Here is a 19,058-nt window from a genome sequence, read left to right as displayed (position 1 = left end):
TAAAAACTACCGTTGTCGATGTGCATTATACTAATTTAGTTCAGTGCTTAGTGGTTTCCTGTTCCGATTTACTTTATTTAAATAAGCGTAAAGAGTTCCCCCTTATTCATAAACGTCTACTAAAGTTAACAAGCCGCTAATAATCGTTTGTCCCTTTCCATCATACCAATATGTCGGAAAGGGAAAAACGATTATTAGCGGCTTGTTAACTTTAGTAGACGTTTATGGATAAGGGGGTTAGTTTTTAACATCTTGTCCGTGTATCATAAGGATCCTGACCGAAGTTTTAGGAGTTTTCAGATTTCCACGACACTCACGCATTTTTAATTTATTTTCTACTCTATACCAACCGAGGTTTTGATTGATGGATTGATTCGATTATTTATTTGTCAATAGTAGGTTTGAGCCCACGATCTCTAACCACCACACACATAAAACGCCGCTGCCACACACATACAGGGTGACCTTAGCCATTGGACAAACCCTGAAATCCCACGTAGGGTTACTTCTCAGGAATGCTCTGACGTTAATATTTTTTAAATTAAAACAAAAGATAAAAAAATAAAAAAGTTATTTGCAATAATCGACAACAAAAAGAAACACACTGTGTTAATCTTTAGCAATGTTTTTGACAATTTGTTCGAAATATTTGATAATGATGACATTTTTCAGAAGTCAGAAGCTTATTAGTGTCACAAATAAAAAAGATAATCAAAAAGGTCGAAGAAGGTTCCATACTATTCTTTTAGGATATTACCTTAGGAGCTACTAACACATACAGGCTGCTCCAAAGTAAAAAATAGTAATTTGTTAATTTCTTCGAAACCGCTACACCGGTTGTTATGATACTTTGTACACTGGTTCTAAATATCCTAATGCATATGTACATTTCGGCTTTGTCCAATGGCTAGGGACACACTGTATAAAAGGCTCTGCCTGCGTGCATCATTTATACCGGTGTTGGCGGAAAATATTCAAACTTAACCATTACAAATTGAACCGTAAACTGTAACCGTCCGTTACGGTTTACGGTTCAATTTGTAATGGTTTATTTTCAATTCTAATTAACGTTCGGCTAACACTGATTTATACCATACCTAACATTCAGTCTTTCCTTACATATGCACATTTTTTTTATGTTTGTTGCTGTCAGTGTGTTGCAGCACACTAAATGTTGCCGTCATAAAAACTCTGCAAATGTTTACATGCCACACCTCACACACAGCATATTCAACTTTATCTCGTGGCGATAGGGCACACGATCGGTCGAAGGTAGCCGGCCAAAGTTGGTAACTTCTAACAATGTTACTCCCGTGATGTCTAAGGAGTTTGACCTAGTTGCAGGACTTACACTTGCACTGACAGAACCTCTTTCGCTTTACAAGGACATTAAAGAATTCTATTTTAACAATATCTTATACCTTTAAATGAGCAATTCTCGAGGATTTCAAAAACAGCTCTTACGATTTCGATAAAATTTGCTATGTGGGGATTTTTGGGGGCGAAAAACCGATCTAGCTAGGTGTCTCTGGGAAAACGTGCGTTTTTGAGATATTGAATAGTTTAATGTAACACTATGTGATATCGACAATTCGTAAACCGTTTTGGAAATACATCTTATTGAGACAAAAACTACATGACAATATGTAACTATCCATGCCAAAAGGGTTCTTATGCTCCATGTGTACCCTTATAGTATATTTGGCTTTGTGCAAGAATATTGATAATCTCAATTTCATTATCTGCCTATTCTGCTCTTCTTGCGCTCGTATATGCAGCGATAGTAGGTCCTCGTCTGTTACGAATAAACTACTTTCTCAGCAGACCCACCCTACAGAAAGAGCTGTAAAACTATCAATATTTTATATTTAAAATGGAACATTCAGCTCGGCAAATCCTTTGTGCGGTTAATCCTTTAGCCCGGTTGCCGCACGCGCAGGTTATCAGTGTATCTGCGCCGTTATCTCCGCAAGTAGGTCGCTCGCTTGCGACACTGCAGCGGGTTGTAGGTATGCTTGCAGCTTGCGAGGCGTGGGAGCGATGGACCTTAAATGCTAATTTGTGTGTCTAATCTGACCTCATTAGTGAATTCAAATAAGTCCATGAAAAACTTGAACCTGGCGGCTGTAACTTTTGCTGTGGCACATATTTTTGCGGCATTCGAAGATTAACATATTATTGCAGGTGACTGAATCTGATGAGCAAAATTTCAAACAAAGGTACGAGTATGTTTTTAAAGTAATTGACATCAAAGGTTAAGAACTCGCGCAATGGCCATAATACCTTCCATCGCAATATTTTGTTCCCTTCCAATTACCAGTCTTTACGCCCCTTAAACGTGTTGATTTTAGTACTTGCACGCCAACTGGCGTCGAGCCCTAGGTAAGGTAGGGGTTAGTTTGGTTCTAGCGGCGAGGTCCGAGCCCGGACGTAGGGTTACCACATTACTCCTAATAATTTGAACACCTATTAAATTACAATTTTTAAAAACCCCCCACGCTATATACCAAAAATACCTTACATCATTTTAAACTACTGGATCGATTTTTATCAACCATAGATAAGAACCATCATCGCAAGGAAACTCGCTTTCACGTAAAAAAACAATTTAGTTACACGCTTCGAGCACAGATCTTACAATACTAGTATCAATTCTTATCTAATTCGACTCTATTCTTACTATTATTATTTCCTTTATTTATTTATTTTTCTTACGTTAGGCTTTTTACAATATGTATATAAAAGTTCTGTAAAGTCTCTGGTGTTGTAGGTGTCCATGGGCGGCGGTAATCGCTTACCATCAGGTGATCCGTCTGCTCGTTTGCCTCCTCTACCATAATATATATATATATATATATATATATATATATATAAAAGTAAAATATAAAGACACAAAACAATACAAAAGATATAAACACATTACACAAAACCTAACCTAGGGTGCCGCCAGCAGCGGGGCCCAAGCTGCCGGTGGTCAGGGCTGCAGAGAGGAACCGCCGGACTATCTGCGCCGTGTCCAAGATCACCGCTTTCTGTATTATTATTATTATTACTGGAGGTGTTGCGGGTCTTTGAGTGCCACTTCGACCAATCAATGATCAATTGTGACGGCCCTTTAAAGTTCATTACTAATGCCCGTTGAATCCAGGAAGTTCCAGATTCTTTGGGCCGTAATTATTAGTAAATAATAACGACTATTTATTTCCTGGTTATCCTAGAGCAGCAGCTTTTCTTCGCTTGGACGGATGAGGAAAAGTCCTACAATCCTGACGAGTGGATGGACATGGACACCCTACTGGACGGCTACATCGATCGATGCTAGATTTTCCCCCTACCCAGCCGTCACTTTGCTGTTGTACGTGCTTTCTTGTAGTTGCTATCATGCGTCAGAGATAAATAAAGAATATAAGGTGTATGGGGTATCTAACTTCAAAGGCGGGCTAATTTTGATAATAGCTAATATCTACTAAAAATTCAGTGAAGCGGATCCTGGCGCTAGGCCGGGAAAACGCTAGGTTGAAGAAGATTATTATGCACTTACGAATGTCAAAAACTTTCACCAGTTCAAACCTACACTACCGGTCACTCGGTTTCGCCAATATTTTGATCAGATCCTGACCCGATGATAATGGGACCATTTGCATCTTACGTTTGAATAATATGATGATGTTTCAAATTTCAAAGTGTTGCCTTCCATGGTTTAGGCTGTGCGTTAGAAATAGAAATAGAATTTGTTTTATCATAAACACACAAACAGTAATAGACAGACATAAAAGAGAACATAGTGAGAGTAAAGTGTCACGAAATGGCCTCATCTCAGCATGTTGCTGGCAACTTCCAGCGCTGATCTTCCGATGAGACCATGACCGTTACCTGTCAGTATCTAAGCTAAGTAATGGAACTATTAGTTAGGTATCTAAATTAAATGATATAATATAATCATTTCACGATTATCGCACAAGATTACGCAATATGACAGGACAATGTTGCAGCTTCTGGTTACAAAACCATAGATAATAAAACGTCACGTTTAATCTTTCACTTTTCAAAAGTAAAAGTTACAATGGGGTAGACAGTTGTGATTGTGACGGTGTAGCGTGTAGCCGCCGAGCAGGTCAGGATCACGATCACGACTCAAATAAAAAGCTTCGATGTGTAGTGAACTGATAGGTATATTCTTCTACATTTTACAAGGGTTCTTGCCAAAACGGTTAAGTACAGAAAGTGGTGGTTGATAGTATGGAGGATGATGAAATGAAATAGTGATTTGCAAAATTGATCATTATAAAAATGGTTTTATTTAAATTTAGGTGCCTATATTGGCCGCGATTAGGGCTACCATCCGTCCGGGTTTTCCCGGATTTGTCCTAGTTTGGAGGCCGTCCTAAAAAGAATGGAGAAATAGTTGGAGGTTTTGGTTACGGTGAAAAAAAGGAAAATATCTTATTTTGGACATATATACAGAAATGACAAATATAATATACTACAACTAATATTGGAAGGAAAATTTGATGGCAAGAGGGGAAGGGGAAGAAGGAGGTTCATCTGGCTTGACAACATTAAGAAATGGACGAACGTGAATAACGCAGCCATACTGGCAAGAATGGCCAAGAGCAGAAGAGAGATGGTAAAGGTGGTCGCCGACGTCCGTTAGGGCATGGCAAATAAAGAAGAAGGAGGCCGTCCGGGGGGGGGGGGGGGGGTGTCAAGAAGTGTCCCGGACACTTTTCATGTAAGGCAGCACATTAAAACTACATATTATTTTCAGACTAGTCCGGGGAAAAAATTCAATTTACGCCAAATGTCCGGGTTTTTTTTAATCTTTGTCCGGGTTTGGCGAAATTCGAGATGGCAGCCCTAGCCGCGATACAAAATATGTGGAGGGCTCCTATTTTGAAAAAGCCTCCGAATACTAGCCGAGCCCGACGGCTGCGTTTAGCTACTGCATTAAGAATATATTAAGATTATAAATACACATAAAAAGTTGCGTTCGCGACAGACGGTATCCGGAAGTAACATATATAACTATATATGAACCGAAAATAATTAAACCGAGATTTCCTTATCCTTATATTATAGGGATCTAGTACGGATTTTTTCAAAAAATGCAGAAGGTATCAAAGGGTCGGCAACGTCCATGTGACATCTCTGAAATTGCAGTCCACAGGCTTTCGGTTACCGCTTACCATCAAGCGGGCCATATGCTTGTTTGTCCACTTTGCCACTGACGTAATAAAAAAGTAATTTCTTTTGAAATCTACACAATGGGTCCGAAATATCAACCTATCGATCAATTGCTATACCATAGTATACGTCAGTCATGTATAATACTAAATAGTAATACGTCATATGTCACGTGGGAAATGTCAAGGGCAGATGTTTCGCGTCGCTGTCCGCGATTAGATTTGCTATTCGAGTGAATGCGCGATCAAACGGTATTATGAAAGGTAAGTTTATTTATATGTGACGTTCCACGAGTAAAGGTACCTTACGGCGTATAATAGCACTGCATTCGTTGGTGCACCTTAGTGAAGGGGCCCACTGATTAACAATCCGCCGGACGGTATCCGCCTGTCAGTTAGAACAAGAAGTTGACAGTACCGAACAACTGACAGGCCGATACCGTCCGGCGGATTGTTAATCAGCGAGCCCCTTTAATAATAACCTAGGGCACGTAGGCCAAAATCACCATAAGGTACCTTTACCCATGGAACATCACATATGTGCTATCAGGGTGCCTAGCTAAGATACCAATCGTTTGCACCGTATTAGCGAACCAAAACGCTATTATCACGCTAATATGGAAGAGTAATTTTTTAAATTTTTTTTTTAAATTTATTGTTTGTAAAAATGGACATGTAAAAGTGCCCCTGTGGCCTATTTGCTGAATAAATGTTTGATATTTGATATTTGAAAGAGGGATTACCGTTTCGTTCGTTACAGCGCAAATGATTGGCATCTTGGCTACGCCTTCAGGTTATTTGTTAAAGACTCTTTAAGTTTCACTAGGCTTGATTTTATACTTTAGATTTTATCAATATCTCAATAGTAGGACAATTTTGTTACTGATTTAGTCCTACGAGTCGGACCAAGTTAAAATGAGTGGTTTATTAATGACTCGTCCACACTTTGTTCTGTCAATGTCGGGCAGGGTTAGCTAGACTCTGTTTTATATCCCAGGCCAGGGGTCAGCAAACTTTTAAGAAGAGCCAATCACTACAGTACAATCTCACTAATCCGGCACTAATGCTGACACAAGGGAGCCGGATTACTGGAAAATTATGGCTACTGGAATATAACACGTTTTTAACATGCTTTTATTAGGTCGACCTGTATGTAACTATGTAATGGAATCTAAGGTAACTAATTTAACCATCTTCCAAGGATCGTAGCGTCATGAAAATTGGCAGCTGTATGTAGTTCTGATGACAATACAATAATATGGTACTGTCGAACTGATCTGATGATGGAGCCGGAAGATATGAACTGGAACTTCATGATGGAACATCGTATCTGCTGTGTTTGGATTTGTTAGAAAAGTCTTGTAATGAACTTTGACCACGATTAGGTTTCAAGGTCTGATGATGAAGCCGGAAAGCGTGTTTTTCTAGTGTTTTTTAGACTATTTATTTATTTTAGTCTGTCGAAGCAATACACTATAGGTACTTATATTTCTAAATTCAAAGAAAATTGCACTGTTATCTGGATTTTAGGCATTTATAAAGATATCAAAAATCATAATCAAAATATATTCATTTGTTATAATATATAGCAATACGCATACGCAAATAGTAAATTTGGTGATAGAATGTACGCTTGCACCACTAATTTAGTGCCGGATTACTGGGAGTAACGGACTATTAAAGTGCCGGATTACAGAGATTTTACTGCAGTTTTCGGAACCTCAAAGAGTCGCAAACGTTGTCCTTGGTCTGGTCTCAAAAGTGTAAATATTTTGGGTGGCTTGAGGAGCCGTAATTGTACCTCCAAAGAACCGCATGCGACTCGCGAGCCTCGGCTTGCCGACCCCTGTCCCAGGCTATAATATAAGGAATAAGTAAGAAGTGTAGAGTCTGGTAGAGTACTCAATCCACACATAGTAAAAAGCCCCGGACCCGGACATGTCCTTAAACTACGTCCAAAAGAGAGGTATGGGCATTGTGAATGTCATGTCGCTTTGTGTGGTACTGGTAGGGCACAGCACAGCGGATGTCATTCCAGATCTAGAGCAGAGCCTAACTGGAGAAGTACCTTACAGAAAACCGCAGCCAAATAACACTAGACCCTACTCATAATGTTGTGGTCCTGCCGTGCCGGTGAGTAAGGTAGCCAGAGCTCAATGAGGGTGCGGAGCGTTAGGGTTGGCACCGCGCGTGTAACTCCTCTGAAGTTGCAGGCGAGCCGTATGCTTGTTTGCCACCGACGTAGTATAAAAAAAAAAAACAGATTAAAGCGCGCTTTGCGAAAACATAGATTTTAAGCGAGTTTTGAACTAATTATAATTATTAATAACACGTTTTACCATACCACCCATACGACTTATTATTAAGTAGGGATGTATGGAGTGAGTACTCTAAGCTCAGGTGCCCAGGCCATAGATACTTTACAATTTTGTAAGATACCTACAAAAATACCGACAAATGCGTTTTCAATTTACATGATAATCCGCATTATGTATTTTGAGTATTTTGTTAAACAAATGTCATATGTAAATACGGCATGGAATAGGTATACATGTAACATTGTGAGCGATACCTACTTGGGGTCGGGGTCACGGCGTCAGGGAACGTGGGGTACATATTAGCTATATGCGAAGTGCATGAGGGGGGGGGGATACAAGCGACAACGCACGCCGTGGGAATAATGTGAGCTGGCATGCGACACCTGTAAACTGTCAAATAACTACAGCAGTACCTCCCTAATCCGGACGGGCCAAAAAACCAGCCGTTGACGGTTGACGGCGTACAGCGGTTTCCGATTTTTCAACTGGATTTTTTTATGTTACCAATAAAAATCACTTATAGGTCGTGTCATCATCCTGTCGCGCAGATTAGCCAAATCTAACCTTTAATGGACCCTCTACACGATGGCCCAGCGTAGGCCAGTCCAAGGGACGCATTTATGCGTTAGAGGGAGCAAGTGATATCGCTATCTCATTCCACCGTAGATGGAATGAGATAGCGATGAATGGATGGATGGTTGGATGTAGAGGAGCCCTGACATGACTTGAACATGACAATACGAGGCACGCCACTTGTCTTCGTGAAATTGACACAATCTATATTTGGCAAATAAAATGGTTTATATGTGTACAGTCACGTCTGAAAAGATTGACACGGTCGAAGTGCCAAAAATATGTATACACGACTTTATGGCCCATATATTAGGGTAGTGTATAGATATTTTTGGCACTGCCCGTATGGATATTTTCAGACGTGACCGTACTAACTGATAGTGCTGATAAAACTAGTGGATCTAGTTTTAAGTGTGTTTTGACGACCGGTCTGACTTCGGGGGTAGTGACCCTGCCTATGAAGCCGATGGTCCCGGGTTCAAATCCTGGTAAGGGCATTTATTCGTGTGATGAGCATGGATATTTGTTCCTGAGTTATGGGTGTTTTCTATGTATTTAAGTATTTATAATTATTTATATATTATATATATCGTTGTCTAAGTACCCTCAACACAAGCTTTATTGAGCTTAATGTGGGACTTAGTCAATTTGTGTAATAATGTCCTATAATATTTATTATATATTATTATTTATTAAGTGTACAGATGGAGTACTGAACTGAATACAGAAGATAGTAGCTTATAAAATCCAAAAATATATTTAGTATCTTTACACAACATTATTGTCAGTGTTTTAGAGGTGTGTACATATATATATGGAACGTTGTCTGGTGAAGTGGTTTGTAACTCGCATTAAAATCAAAAATGTGTTTCATTTTCCATTTTAATAGAAAAGAGTAAAACGTTAAAGTTGAATAGTACATTGTGGAACGAGGGGGTAAGTGAAACGTCGCGAACGAAGTCTTTAGATGCACAACAGCCGCAGGCTGGAGTGAATTAAGGACTCGAGCTTGCAATATTCTTACCCCCGGAGTTACACAATGTTTTTCATCACACTTGAGAAGAAAAAACTAAATTTTAAGCGAAATAATTCTTAAATACGGTGACTCTTCTAACATTCGTCCGCCATATTGCCAATTTTTGACAGGTTAGGCATCGAAGGCACAGACCTATCCGACATTCAGCAACAATTAAAAATTCTGTAAAAATATTTTAAAGGGCTATTAAATTAATCAAATATATTTTTTAACATAAACTATAAACGCCAATATTTTAAAAGCAAAACTCATTTATACCTACTTGGTTCAAATGATTGTGTTACTAATAATAAAAAAAAGCTAGAACTCCCTCGGAAGACATAGATGTTTTTTCACAATCATAACTCCCGCGGGAACAATACATGCTTGCCTTTAGTACACCTGGATGAAATAAGATCTTTTTCGAGGAAGTGTGATGAAAATATGTATTTGATGCTGACTGTAGGTGGTACTCACTTCACAAGATACTCATTTCCAGTAAAATCCATTGATACAGCTAGGAACTTGTACATGCATAATGCAACAGCTTTCGTTACATCATGTTAAACATTTGTAAAATCTCATGTAAAACCAACTCCTTTAATTGAATGTATTTGTTATCATAATATTGTGGAAACAAACTTATTGTACCTAAATAATTTGTATTATTGATATTCAAACTCACCATGTCATGCATGTTGCAAGCTGAATAAATGAATATCAATGTGTGGTGTTTTGTGTTTAGGTACCTAGGTTTGCATTTAGCACAATAAGTTAAACCTAGTACTCACACTCATGCTTGCAAGGCTGCAAGACCTGGAGACAACTATTTGCTAAAGTGAGATATAAATAATAAAAAATATTTGGATCTGCTACTATTGATGGTGACTGTACACTCAATAAACTTTTGGCAAAAATATAGGGTCGGTAACGCGCATGTAACTCCTCTGGAGTTGCAGGCGTACATAGGCTACGGTGACTGCTTACCATCAGGCGGGCCGTATGCTTGTTTGCCACTGACGTAGTATAAAAAAAATTGTACAAGCTTTTGTCACTGAGTGTATTTTTCTTACCATGGGCAACTAATACCCATTGAGACAATTCTAAAAACCCCAAACACAATTAGGTTGTATTGTTTCATCAGAGATTTGCTATGGCCACCTCCTGTCTCCATCATCAGATCAGCTCGATGGTACCATAATATTGCATTGTCACCCGATCTACATATGTATGTAAATTTTCAACTTAGTCGGATATCAGGAAGTGGTTGAAAAATTGTTTGCAAGATTTGAAAAAAATAGTTTCATGAACATTTCAAGTTAAATAAAAGCTAGTAATAAAAAGATGTACCCTAGCTACAAGTCCAACAGAAAACCATGTCATATTGACAAATAGCAACTGATTTGCATAGTTCCATGGTCAAATGAAGCCCCCCCAGATTGCATTTGGTTAAGGATAAAGTCAATTGTATTTGTATGGACACATGCCTACTGCAGTTTGAATGCAGTTCCCATACTAATGAAAGAAATAAAGAAATAAGAAATAAATATTATAGGACATTATTACACAAATTGACTAAGTCCCACAGTAAGCTCAACAAGGCTTGTGTTGAGGGTACTTAGACAACGATATATATAATATATAAATATTTATAAATACTTAAATACATAGAAAACACCCATGACTCAGGAACAAATATCCATGCTCATCACAAGAATAAATGCCCTTACCAGGATTTGAACCCGGGACCATCAGCTTCGTAGGCAGGGTCACTACCCACTAGGCCAAACCGGTCGTCAAATACATACTAACATACTAATGCAGTCCATATTTAAAAGTTTGGGCTCACTTCAAGCTCTTGCCAGCTTGCTTGGCAACTCTTTGACAAAGCAAATGCTGAGCAACATGGTACATATAAATAAATATTATCAATACAGCCTTATCTCTGAGAGATAAGTGTGATTGTTTGTGTATGGCCTCATTGTTTATTTTTATTGTTATGCTTATGATGTGGCAATGGGAGCTTAATGTTTGCTTACTTTTATTCTATACTAGCTTTCGTTCGCGACTTTGTCCATGTAGAAGTTGTTAAAAACTTTCAACCTCATTTTCTCCTCAATAGAAAGAAGAAAAGACTTTAAATCAACTCCGATTTAAAGTCTTTTCTCAGAGCTCTACAATATTTGAAGAATCTATGTTTCGAATTTGAACCTTTGAAGGCAGGACCTTAAAAGGTTCAGGTTGTATCTTGTGTGTGAGTATCCTCATATTGCAACTGTCTTCAATTTATTTAGATTGAACAAGTCATTAGTAGTCCATTGTGTAATGAGGGGGGGGTAAGTGAAATTTTGCGAACAAGGTCTTTAGATACGACAGCCGCATGCTGAAGTGCATTAAAGACTCGAGTTTGCAATATTCTTACACTCAGAGTCACACACAATATTTTTCATCACACTTGCAAAGAAAAAACTAAATTTTAAGCAAAATAATTGTTAAATATGGTAACATTTCAAACATTTGTCCCCAAATTGTCATTTTTTGACAGGTTAGGCATCAAAGGCATAGACGAGCTCCATTCTCGTGAATTTTATGATTAACACAGTTATTCAAATTGAAAAAATTCAGAAAATTCAATGTGATGTTTTTCAGTAGGTGGTGTGGTCACTGATTCTTGTTTATGATCTCTGAATATTGTTTAAAAACTATATAATCATATATAGTTTGGAAATAATCACTTGTCAATAAAGCATAGGCACAGAGCATAACACTTATCGAATTTCTGTTCTTATTATAACATTATTAACACCAAAGAGAGTCATGAATAGGTATAGTTTTTATATCACAGACAAAATAAGTTAACCAAAAAAATAGAACCCATAGACAATCCTAGTTCATTATTAACGACCTTTGCGGAGGGGGCGGAGCGGCCCTAAAACACCAATGACAATAAGGACTAAGCAGTGTACAATGCACAACTTAAGTCCATACATAACCTGCTCAAAAGCCCGGTAACACTGATAAAAAAAGATAATAGTCCACAGACACTCGCCAGACAGTCCAAAGTGGTTTAATCAATGTTTGTAAACAACCATTTTATGTCCAAGTAATTGGCTTAAGTGATGTTACATTCATGACTGTTTTGATTGGTGTTCGGTTACACACAATTGAAAACTTTTAATGGGTTATATGACATGCTACCTGCTTATATTATCAGTTTTATGAATCCACTTGAGTATGTTAGAACAGTTGAAGAATTAAATATGCCTAGTATTTTTTTAGGTTCTTATTGACTAGAACTATTTACCAGTAGACTTAGAATTATTTAGACAGTTTTATTTCCCACTCTTTCTGGTTTTGAAATAAAATGAAAGTTAGATTGGGCAGATCGGGTAATCAGCCAATCAAAATGTGATTTTAGCATCTGGGGTTTAAAAACATAGAAAGTAGATACCTTACTACATAACCTAAATTAATATCAATTATTTTAAATAAGGACAGAAATATAGTAGTAAACTTCAATTTGGATAAATACTACTTAATATTGTTAGTAACAAAGTTACTCAATAAAAATAAAAAACAAATTCCAAAGATGGCTGATTTCTGGAATGACAAAATTGATTGTAATAATAGATGCAAAATGCAATTTTAAGAGACTAAATGTTTGTAAATGTCATTGTTTAAATAAAAATCACAACAAACTTGAATCACCTGGGTCAATAAAAGCATTATTTATGTGTGACTGTGACATAACAATGTACAGTATTGCTATCACTTTCACATGCCTATGCTGCCAAATGAAAATGACAGTGTTCCCACAATCACTGAAAGCAACTGGGTGTATACTCAACATAGCTAATGGCTTAAATTGCTCATATTTAACCAAAATCACTGGTTCACTGGTAAAAGATGAATAAAGTGATTATAAATTGAATGTGTCATAATTTAGGTACAATAAATATATTGATGTCATTCCTATTTGTTCCCTACTAACATATAATTGTCATGTTAGTTTCCTAGTTGCTTCAGATTATGTCATAACCTTGTAGAGGGAGTAAATAAATGTTTTATTTTTATAACAAACATTAAACCACCATGACTCTTAAGCTAGGGTAGATAATGTTTTCCTGGTTGATATTGTTTGAACAGCAACATGATGACAGTATGGTACGGGAAAATATTTATGTTTTTGTCTTTTCTATTCAAGTTTATCCCGAGATTAGAATTTTGTTGGGTAAATAATATATATTTGCCTAAGAGAGAAAGAATGGATTTTAGCAAGAACTATATGATGTAATCACCTTCCAACAGTGTTTATGAGTTTTTTTGTTTGGTTAGTATTGCAACTTAGCTGTGTTAGCAGGGAGTGGCCTGACACAGTCGGAGACCGCTGGTAGACAAGTTACAACTTCACCTGAGCATTAGGACGGCCTGTAATACATGGGCCGGCAAAGTCTCCACACTGATGTTGTGGTATCCGGCACTAAAAGCACTTGTCACTGCACTATGTTCTCACTGCCATCACTGCACACTAAACAATGCACCAACACTGCACACTCCACGCCCGCGCACGCGAGGCTGCGCCCCCGAGCCGACAGGGCTCCGCACGCGGCCCTGGCCCCGGTTCACGGCCCCGACACGAGCGAGACTCGCATTAATGGCACAAATCACAACCTAACCTCAAAATGCAGACTAAAATTAACAATTGACAGTCACAGATGTTTGGAAAACTCAGTAATATCGCGTGACATCACCGGGACCGGGGTCGGGAGCGGCGCGCGGTCGTGCAACTAGCGAGGTCCGGCGCGGGAGCCCCGCACTATGGATTTGTGGGCGAAATGCTTTGTTTGAGTAGGTAGGTACAGCCTTCGCTGCACACAGCTATAGCTATGCGTGCGGTGTAGGTATGTGTAGTGTAGTGTAGTGCACGGCGTATATGCACCTAGCCATAATTCACTCGGACGTGCCGCGGGCGACACGGGCGCTCGGCGGGCTAGCGCGCACTAGCTCGCCGCGCGGCGCCGCCCGCGCCGGACAAAGACGGGGCGAGCAAAAACTGTAAACACGGCTCTGATTTACGATGTTTACCCAGCGGTGGCGAACCGCTGGGCCGCTCATTCATGTCGGGCGCCGGGCATGAGCGCGCGCGGTCACGCTCGGTTGCCGCGCCGCCCGATTGCTATCAGCCCTGCGGCTCCGTGTCCTCGCTCCTCGGAACGCGGGCGCGGTGGAGGACGGAGGACAGACGCGAGCGTTTCGAAATGGCGCAACGCCACGGAGGCCGTGACGACGCACTCCGGGCGAGAGAATGTAGCCCCGCGACTCCGCCGCTCGCTGCGACGAGAGTCGAGAGGCGAGCGCGGACCGCGGAAAGCGCACGGGACGTTTCGCAACCTCGGATGGGCTCGCGGCGACCGAAATAATCCGCGCGGCGGTGTGGTTCGCAACATCGGCACAAGCGCCTCAGCACTGGGCACACGGCTCTGATACTCACGGCCTGGCCGCTCGCAGCGGGTCCGCGGCGCCGGCGTCCATGGCGCGCCCAGGCCCCGGCGGACGGCCGGGCTCCGGGCCGTCGGGCCGTCGGCCGCGCGACGCAACACTCTCCGATCTCACTGGGAACGCGCCGAGATACACCGTCGCACCATCTCGACGACACAGCACATCGACCGCGACGCTTCTAAACACGTATAAACACTCCGCGAACGGTGTTTTGTTACATCGGTTGACTTTTCTTTGAAAAATCAATATACATTTTCCCAGAGTTTAGAGAATACGGACGAGTCGATGTCCAGCGCAGGTTAGGTGCGTGAAGTTTGCAAGCTTTTTTAGCGCACCGGTGTTACCAACGTTTTTTTGCCCATTTTTTGTTTTGGGTGTTGTGATTTTTTTCTAGTGATTTGTGATGCACTTCAGACTAGTCTATAGGGCGGTGGGTCTCGAATAATACTCAAGCGCGCACAGTGGCGCCAAAGTTTCATTAATGTGCTACTACTATTAAAATGGACTCCTTTTTGAGTGTTGTATCTTAAAGTTAAAATAAAACAAGTGTCAATTAAATGTCATTTCATGTTTAAAATAAATAAGATTATTTTAATAACAATTGTACCAAGAATGTTTTTTTACGATATGCAATTATTATAATATGATGCGGTTTGTTATCGTTAAGTTTAATCATACAAAAATAAATTCCGTACCTATCAAATAACTTTTTTTTAACAAACATTTTGAAATCACTCATAAAACAAAAAATATAAAATGCTTGTTAATAACGGTCAAGAATTGCGACAATAAATAAAATCTCCAATAAAATTGGTTTTCATAACTTGGTCCGCCTCGTCTGTGTAGATCGTGCAAGTCAGGGTTAAGTTGGAGGAGTTGAATCTCACTTTAACCAAAAAAAGTGAAGAGATCACACCTCCACTTAACCCTTTACTCGCTTAACTTCTTCCACGTTGTCCTCAGAACTTGGTGCGGTGAGACGCAGTAGACTTCGCGGCTCCACGCGTGAGCTGGAAAGATAGATCTGGCAGCATTCCACGTCAAACTGTCTAGATCCCCTGTCCAACTCAGACGTGAAGCCGGCGGCTCTCCTTGAAACTGCAAACATGAGAAATGATATTAGACCTTAGTACTATGCAGCGTGTTAGACTGATGTGACAATCGGAGTGAGCGCTCGATTCGAAGCGCGCGCCCGCTATCACCGCTTGAAAAGGTGCGGCTAACGTTCTCTGATAAGAACACCTATTTTTTTCCTGTCGCGTCAGCGTTCCTACGTAGCTCCATAGTGAATGTAATCGCGATTTGATAATTGAAGCATTAAAATTGTAAAATATTATTAATAATATATACACCATTTCCAGCACGACAAGACGTGCGGAATGAGCAAACACATGTGCCATTGGACCACCATATGTTGTTACGTAATCGTTTTATTTTACATTGACACTAATTCGGAGCTTAATTATTTGGCTACCATTTCAATGATCATTTTATAAGTACCTACTTGCCGTGAAGAATAACCGGGAAAGACCAAATGTTTTACAAATTTCAACTGCGGCCTCGAGGGTGGAAGTATATTTAAACTTAGAAATAAATAAATTTTGCCCTCTACAAAAAATATTAATGACAAAAATGAAACGACACTTATTACGCAAGCACTGTTACCAGGAGACGGGCAGGATTCCAAACCAGGACACTGCACTTAGCTATTCCTGACAGGCAGACGTTACACAGCTTGTACTTGGACAGAGACCGGATCGATCGATGGGCCCATATTTATACTTTTACGATATCTTTCGATACGATATCAGGGAATTGACACGAGGTACGAATGTTCACCATGATCGTGATAAGATTCGATGAATCGAGGGAATCGATTGGTCCTCGCCGGCCGTATCAGTCGCGCAAACACTTCAGTCCACCAATAAGTAAGGTATCGATGATAAGCCTCGTTGCAATACGTTATCTATCTAGCGACGATCAGGACTGCGCACGCTATAGCGGGGGCCGTGAGCGGCGCCGGCGGTGGCGCTAGCCAAGCCCGAGTAAGGAAGCTGTAGCAAGCAGCGTCCGGGACCAGAGCCGAGAGCCCGCTATCTGCTCACGGCGGCTTCGTCGCAATGACTACTGCCGTGTTTACGCTGGAGATACAACGTTTATTACGTTATATCTAACAGTCAACAGATAATTTGCTTACTTTTCTAGTCGCAAAGTTATGAAGTACCTACTTCCAAAAGTAATCCCTGGTAATGAAGTTACGTATCATAAAATAAAAACCTTATCTAAAAATATAACCTATCAATATATTCGGCAGCCATGAGTCATGCTTTTTGCACCTGAACTTTTATCTGTATATTAGGTACTACCTGCCGGGTTCTTGATAGGTATATTCAAAATAGTCGTATTAACCGAAATTTAGCCTTGTTACTAGGATGTGTGGAAGAATTTCGACATGTTAGATAAGGTAGCAAGCAAGACGCGTATCAAACGGTGTCATTTGATAAGACCCGAGGTGCGTGCTTTCTGGGACGAGTTAGACAGGTGTGCTCATTTGCAGCACATTCTTAGGAAATATTCATGAAATTTTTAAATTTAACTTTCCATTGATTTTTTTTATTTAACTAATAGGTCACCACGGCGTCAGGTAATACCTAACGATTATGATATAAATCTCAACCATCCAAAATACAAATGTGTAATTAAAAAACACCTATGTTTGGGCACTTACAACCCCTTGCGTGTTGCGGGTGTAAACGCTGTCCATCGGGCGATCTGTCTGCCCGTTTGCCTCCTGTCTTCTTCTTTTTCTTTTTCCTCGCGTTGTCCCGGCACTTTGCCACGGCTCATGGGAGCCTGGGATCCGCTTGACAACAATCCCCAGAACTGGTGTAGACACTATTTTTTACCAAAGCGACTGCCTTCTGACCTTCCAACCCAGAGGGTAAACTAGGCTTTATTGGAATTAGTCCGGTTGCCTCACGATGTTTTCCTTCACCGAAAAGCGACTGGTAAATATCAAATGATATTTCGTACATAAGTTCCGAAAAACTCATTGGTACGAGCCGGGGTTTGAACCTGTTACCTCCGGATTGAAAGTCACACGCTCTTACCGCTAGGCCACTAGCGCTTCTCCTGTATTATAAAAAAAATACTTTTATCTAAATTCAAATGCGGTAAATTTCCTAATCAAGCTGCTGGCTGATGGTGTAAAAAACTGAATTACATACATTTAATCTAAAAAATCAAATCAAACATTATTTTCAAGCAAAATATGTATGTAGTACATTTTAAACAATTTGTTTTGCATGAATCTTTCTTTTATTTTTTGTAACATAGGTAGCAATTAGCAGATCGGTAAGATTTACACAACTTTTTTAAGAAATATCTCCTTGCTTTTCTAATCTAGATCGTGGAGAAATCTCTGCTCATGTTTTGTTTTGTATTCTATATTCCGTATAAAAATTAGGCTATTTCCTATTTATATATAGACTCCAAAATATTTGATTGATGGATGTGCAGTAGAGTTCATAAATATGTATACATTTCTTTACCTTAATTCATTGCAATAAGGTGGAAAAAATTATACATATTTATGAACTCGACTGTACATATTACACGCAGCCAGTACGATGCTAAATAAAAGTACGTGACCGAAATATTGAAATCGTAAAACAAATTTAATTGGTTTATCTTTAATCGTTATCAATTAAAAATATTGTTCAATGAATCTTTAGACTGTGCTGAAGAAAAGGGTGGCAGAAGTAACGACTTAGCAAGTTCAGCGCCGGGGGTGACGAGCGTTGCGCGGCGCGAGTCGCGGGGTGGGCAGCGAGCCGCGGGCGCGGGCGGGGTGCGGTGCGCGGGGCGGCGCAGGCCGGAGCCGGGGCAGGGGCCGCCGGGGGCCGCGGCGCCTCGCGGCCGTGAACTGGAACTTCGGAAACTTCTGCCGTATTGTGTTTACATTCAACTTTGTTATGTGGGTTAAAGTTAAGCCAGAGTTCACCGGCGTGAAGTGAGCGTATGTGCCGCTCGTTTTGCTCAATTGCAAAGTTGACTCTCAAGTTCGGAAAATCGATTTCCATCTTGTGTTTATCAAATGTTTCAAGGTTTCCTGCGTTGACCTGCTTCAGCGGCCGTTCAAGGCACCGAGATCAAAAGACAGACTCATCGTCTTTCGGATCTACATAGTTTTTGGAAATGATGTCAGTGCTGTCACTAATAATAATTTAATATTTAAAATGAATCACCACCTAAACCCACGAAATATCGGGATTAGGTGCGGCTGAAGTATCGATGACCCGCGCTATCGGTGATACCCGCCACACCTGAACCTATATTTCAGTTTCCTTATCGTATGAACAGGTTTTGATATTTTATCACATAAAAATAGCAAGTTTAGTTTTAGTTTTTCGGCCTAAGAGGAGATGGAGGGACGACCTGGACGCATTTCCCAGGATTTCTCATTTCCAA

The 19,058-nt window shown here is 40.1% G+C and overlaps 1 protein-coding gene across 7 annotated transcripts in view; it reads right to left on the bottom strand.

Annotated features, from left to right (window-relative positions):
- Positions 1 to 16,291, bottom strand: part of LOC133530603 (AT-rich interactive domain-containing protein 1B-like) — an 85,762-nt gene extending 69,471 nt beyond the window's left edge. For 6 of the 7 annotated variants that reach the window (XM_061868579.1, XM_061868583.1, XM_061868584.1 and 3 more), the window contains exon 1: positions 14,581 to 14,895. In XM_061868579.1, coding sequence (XP_061724563.1) covers positions 14,581 to 14,621 — 41 coding nt within the window. In that variant the 5' untranslated portion in view covers positions 14,622 to 14,895. Of the gene's footprint in view, positions 1 to 13,500 lie in introns of all 7 variants that reach the window. The other variant, XM_061868581.1, reaches the window with a different exon arrangement.
- Between the last annotated feature and the right edge of the window lie 2,767 nt (positions 16,292 to 19,058).

The sequence above is a fragment of the Cydia pomonella genome, chromosome 23, assembly GCF_033807575.1.
Source record: "Cydia pomonella isolate Wapato2018A chromosome 23, ilCydPomo1, whole genome shotgun sequence".
NCBI classification, from domain to species: Eukaryota; Metazoa; Arthropoda; class Insecta; order Lepidoptera; family Tortricidae; genus Cydia; species Cydia pomonella.
Note: the sequence above shows the minus strand (reverse complement) of the source record. Positions and strands in the feature narration are given on the sequence as shown.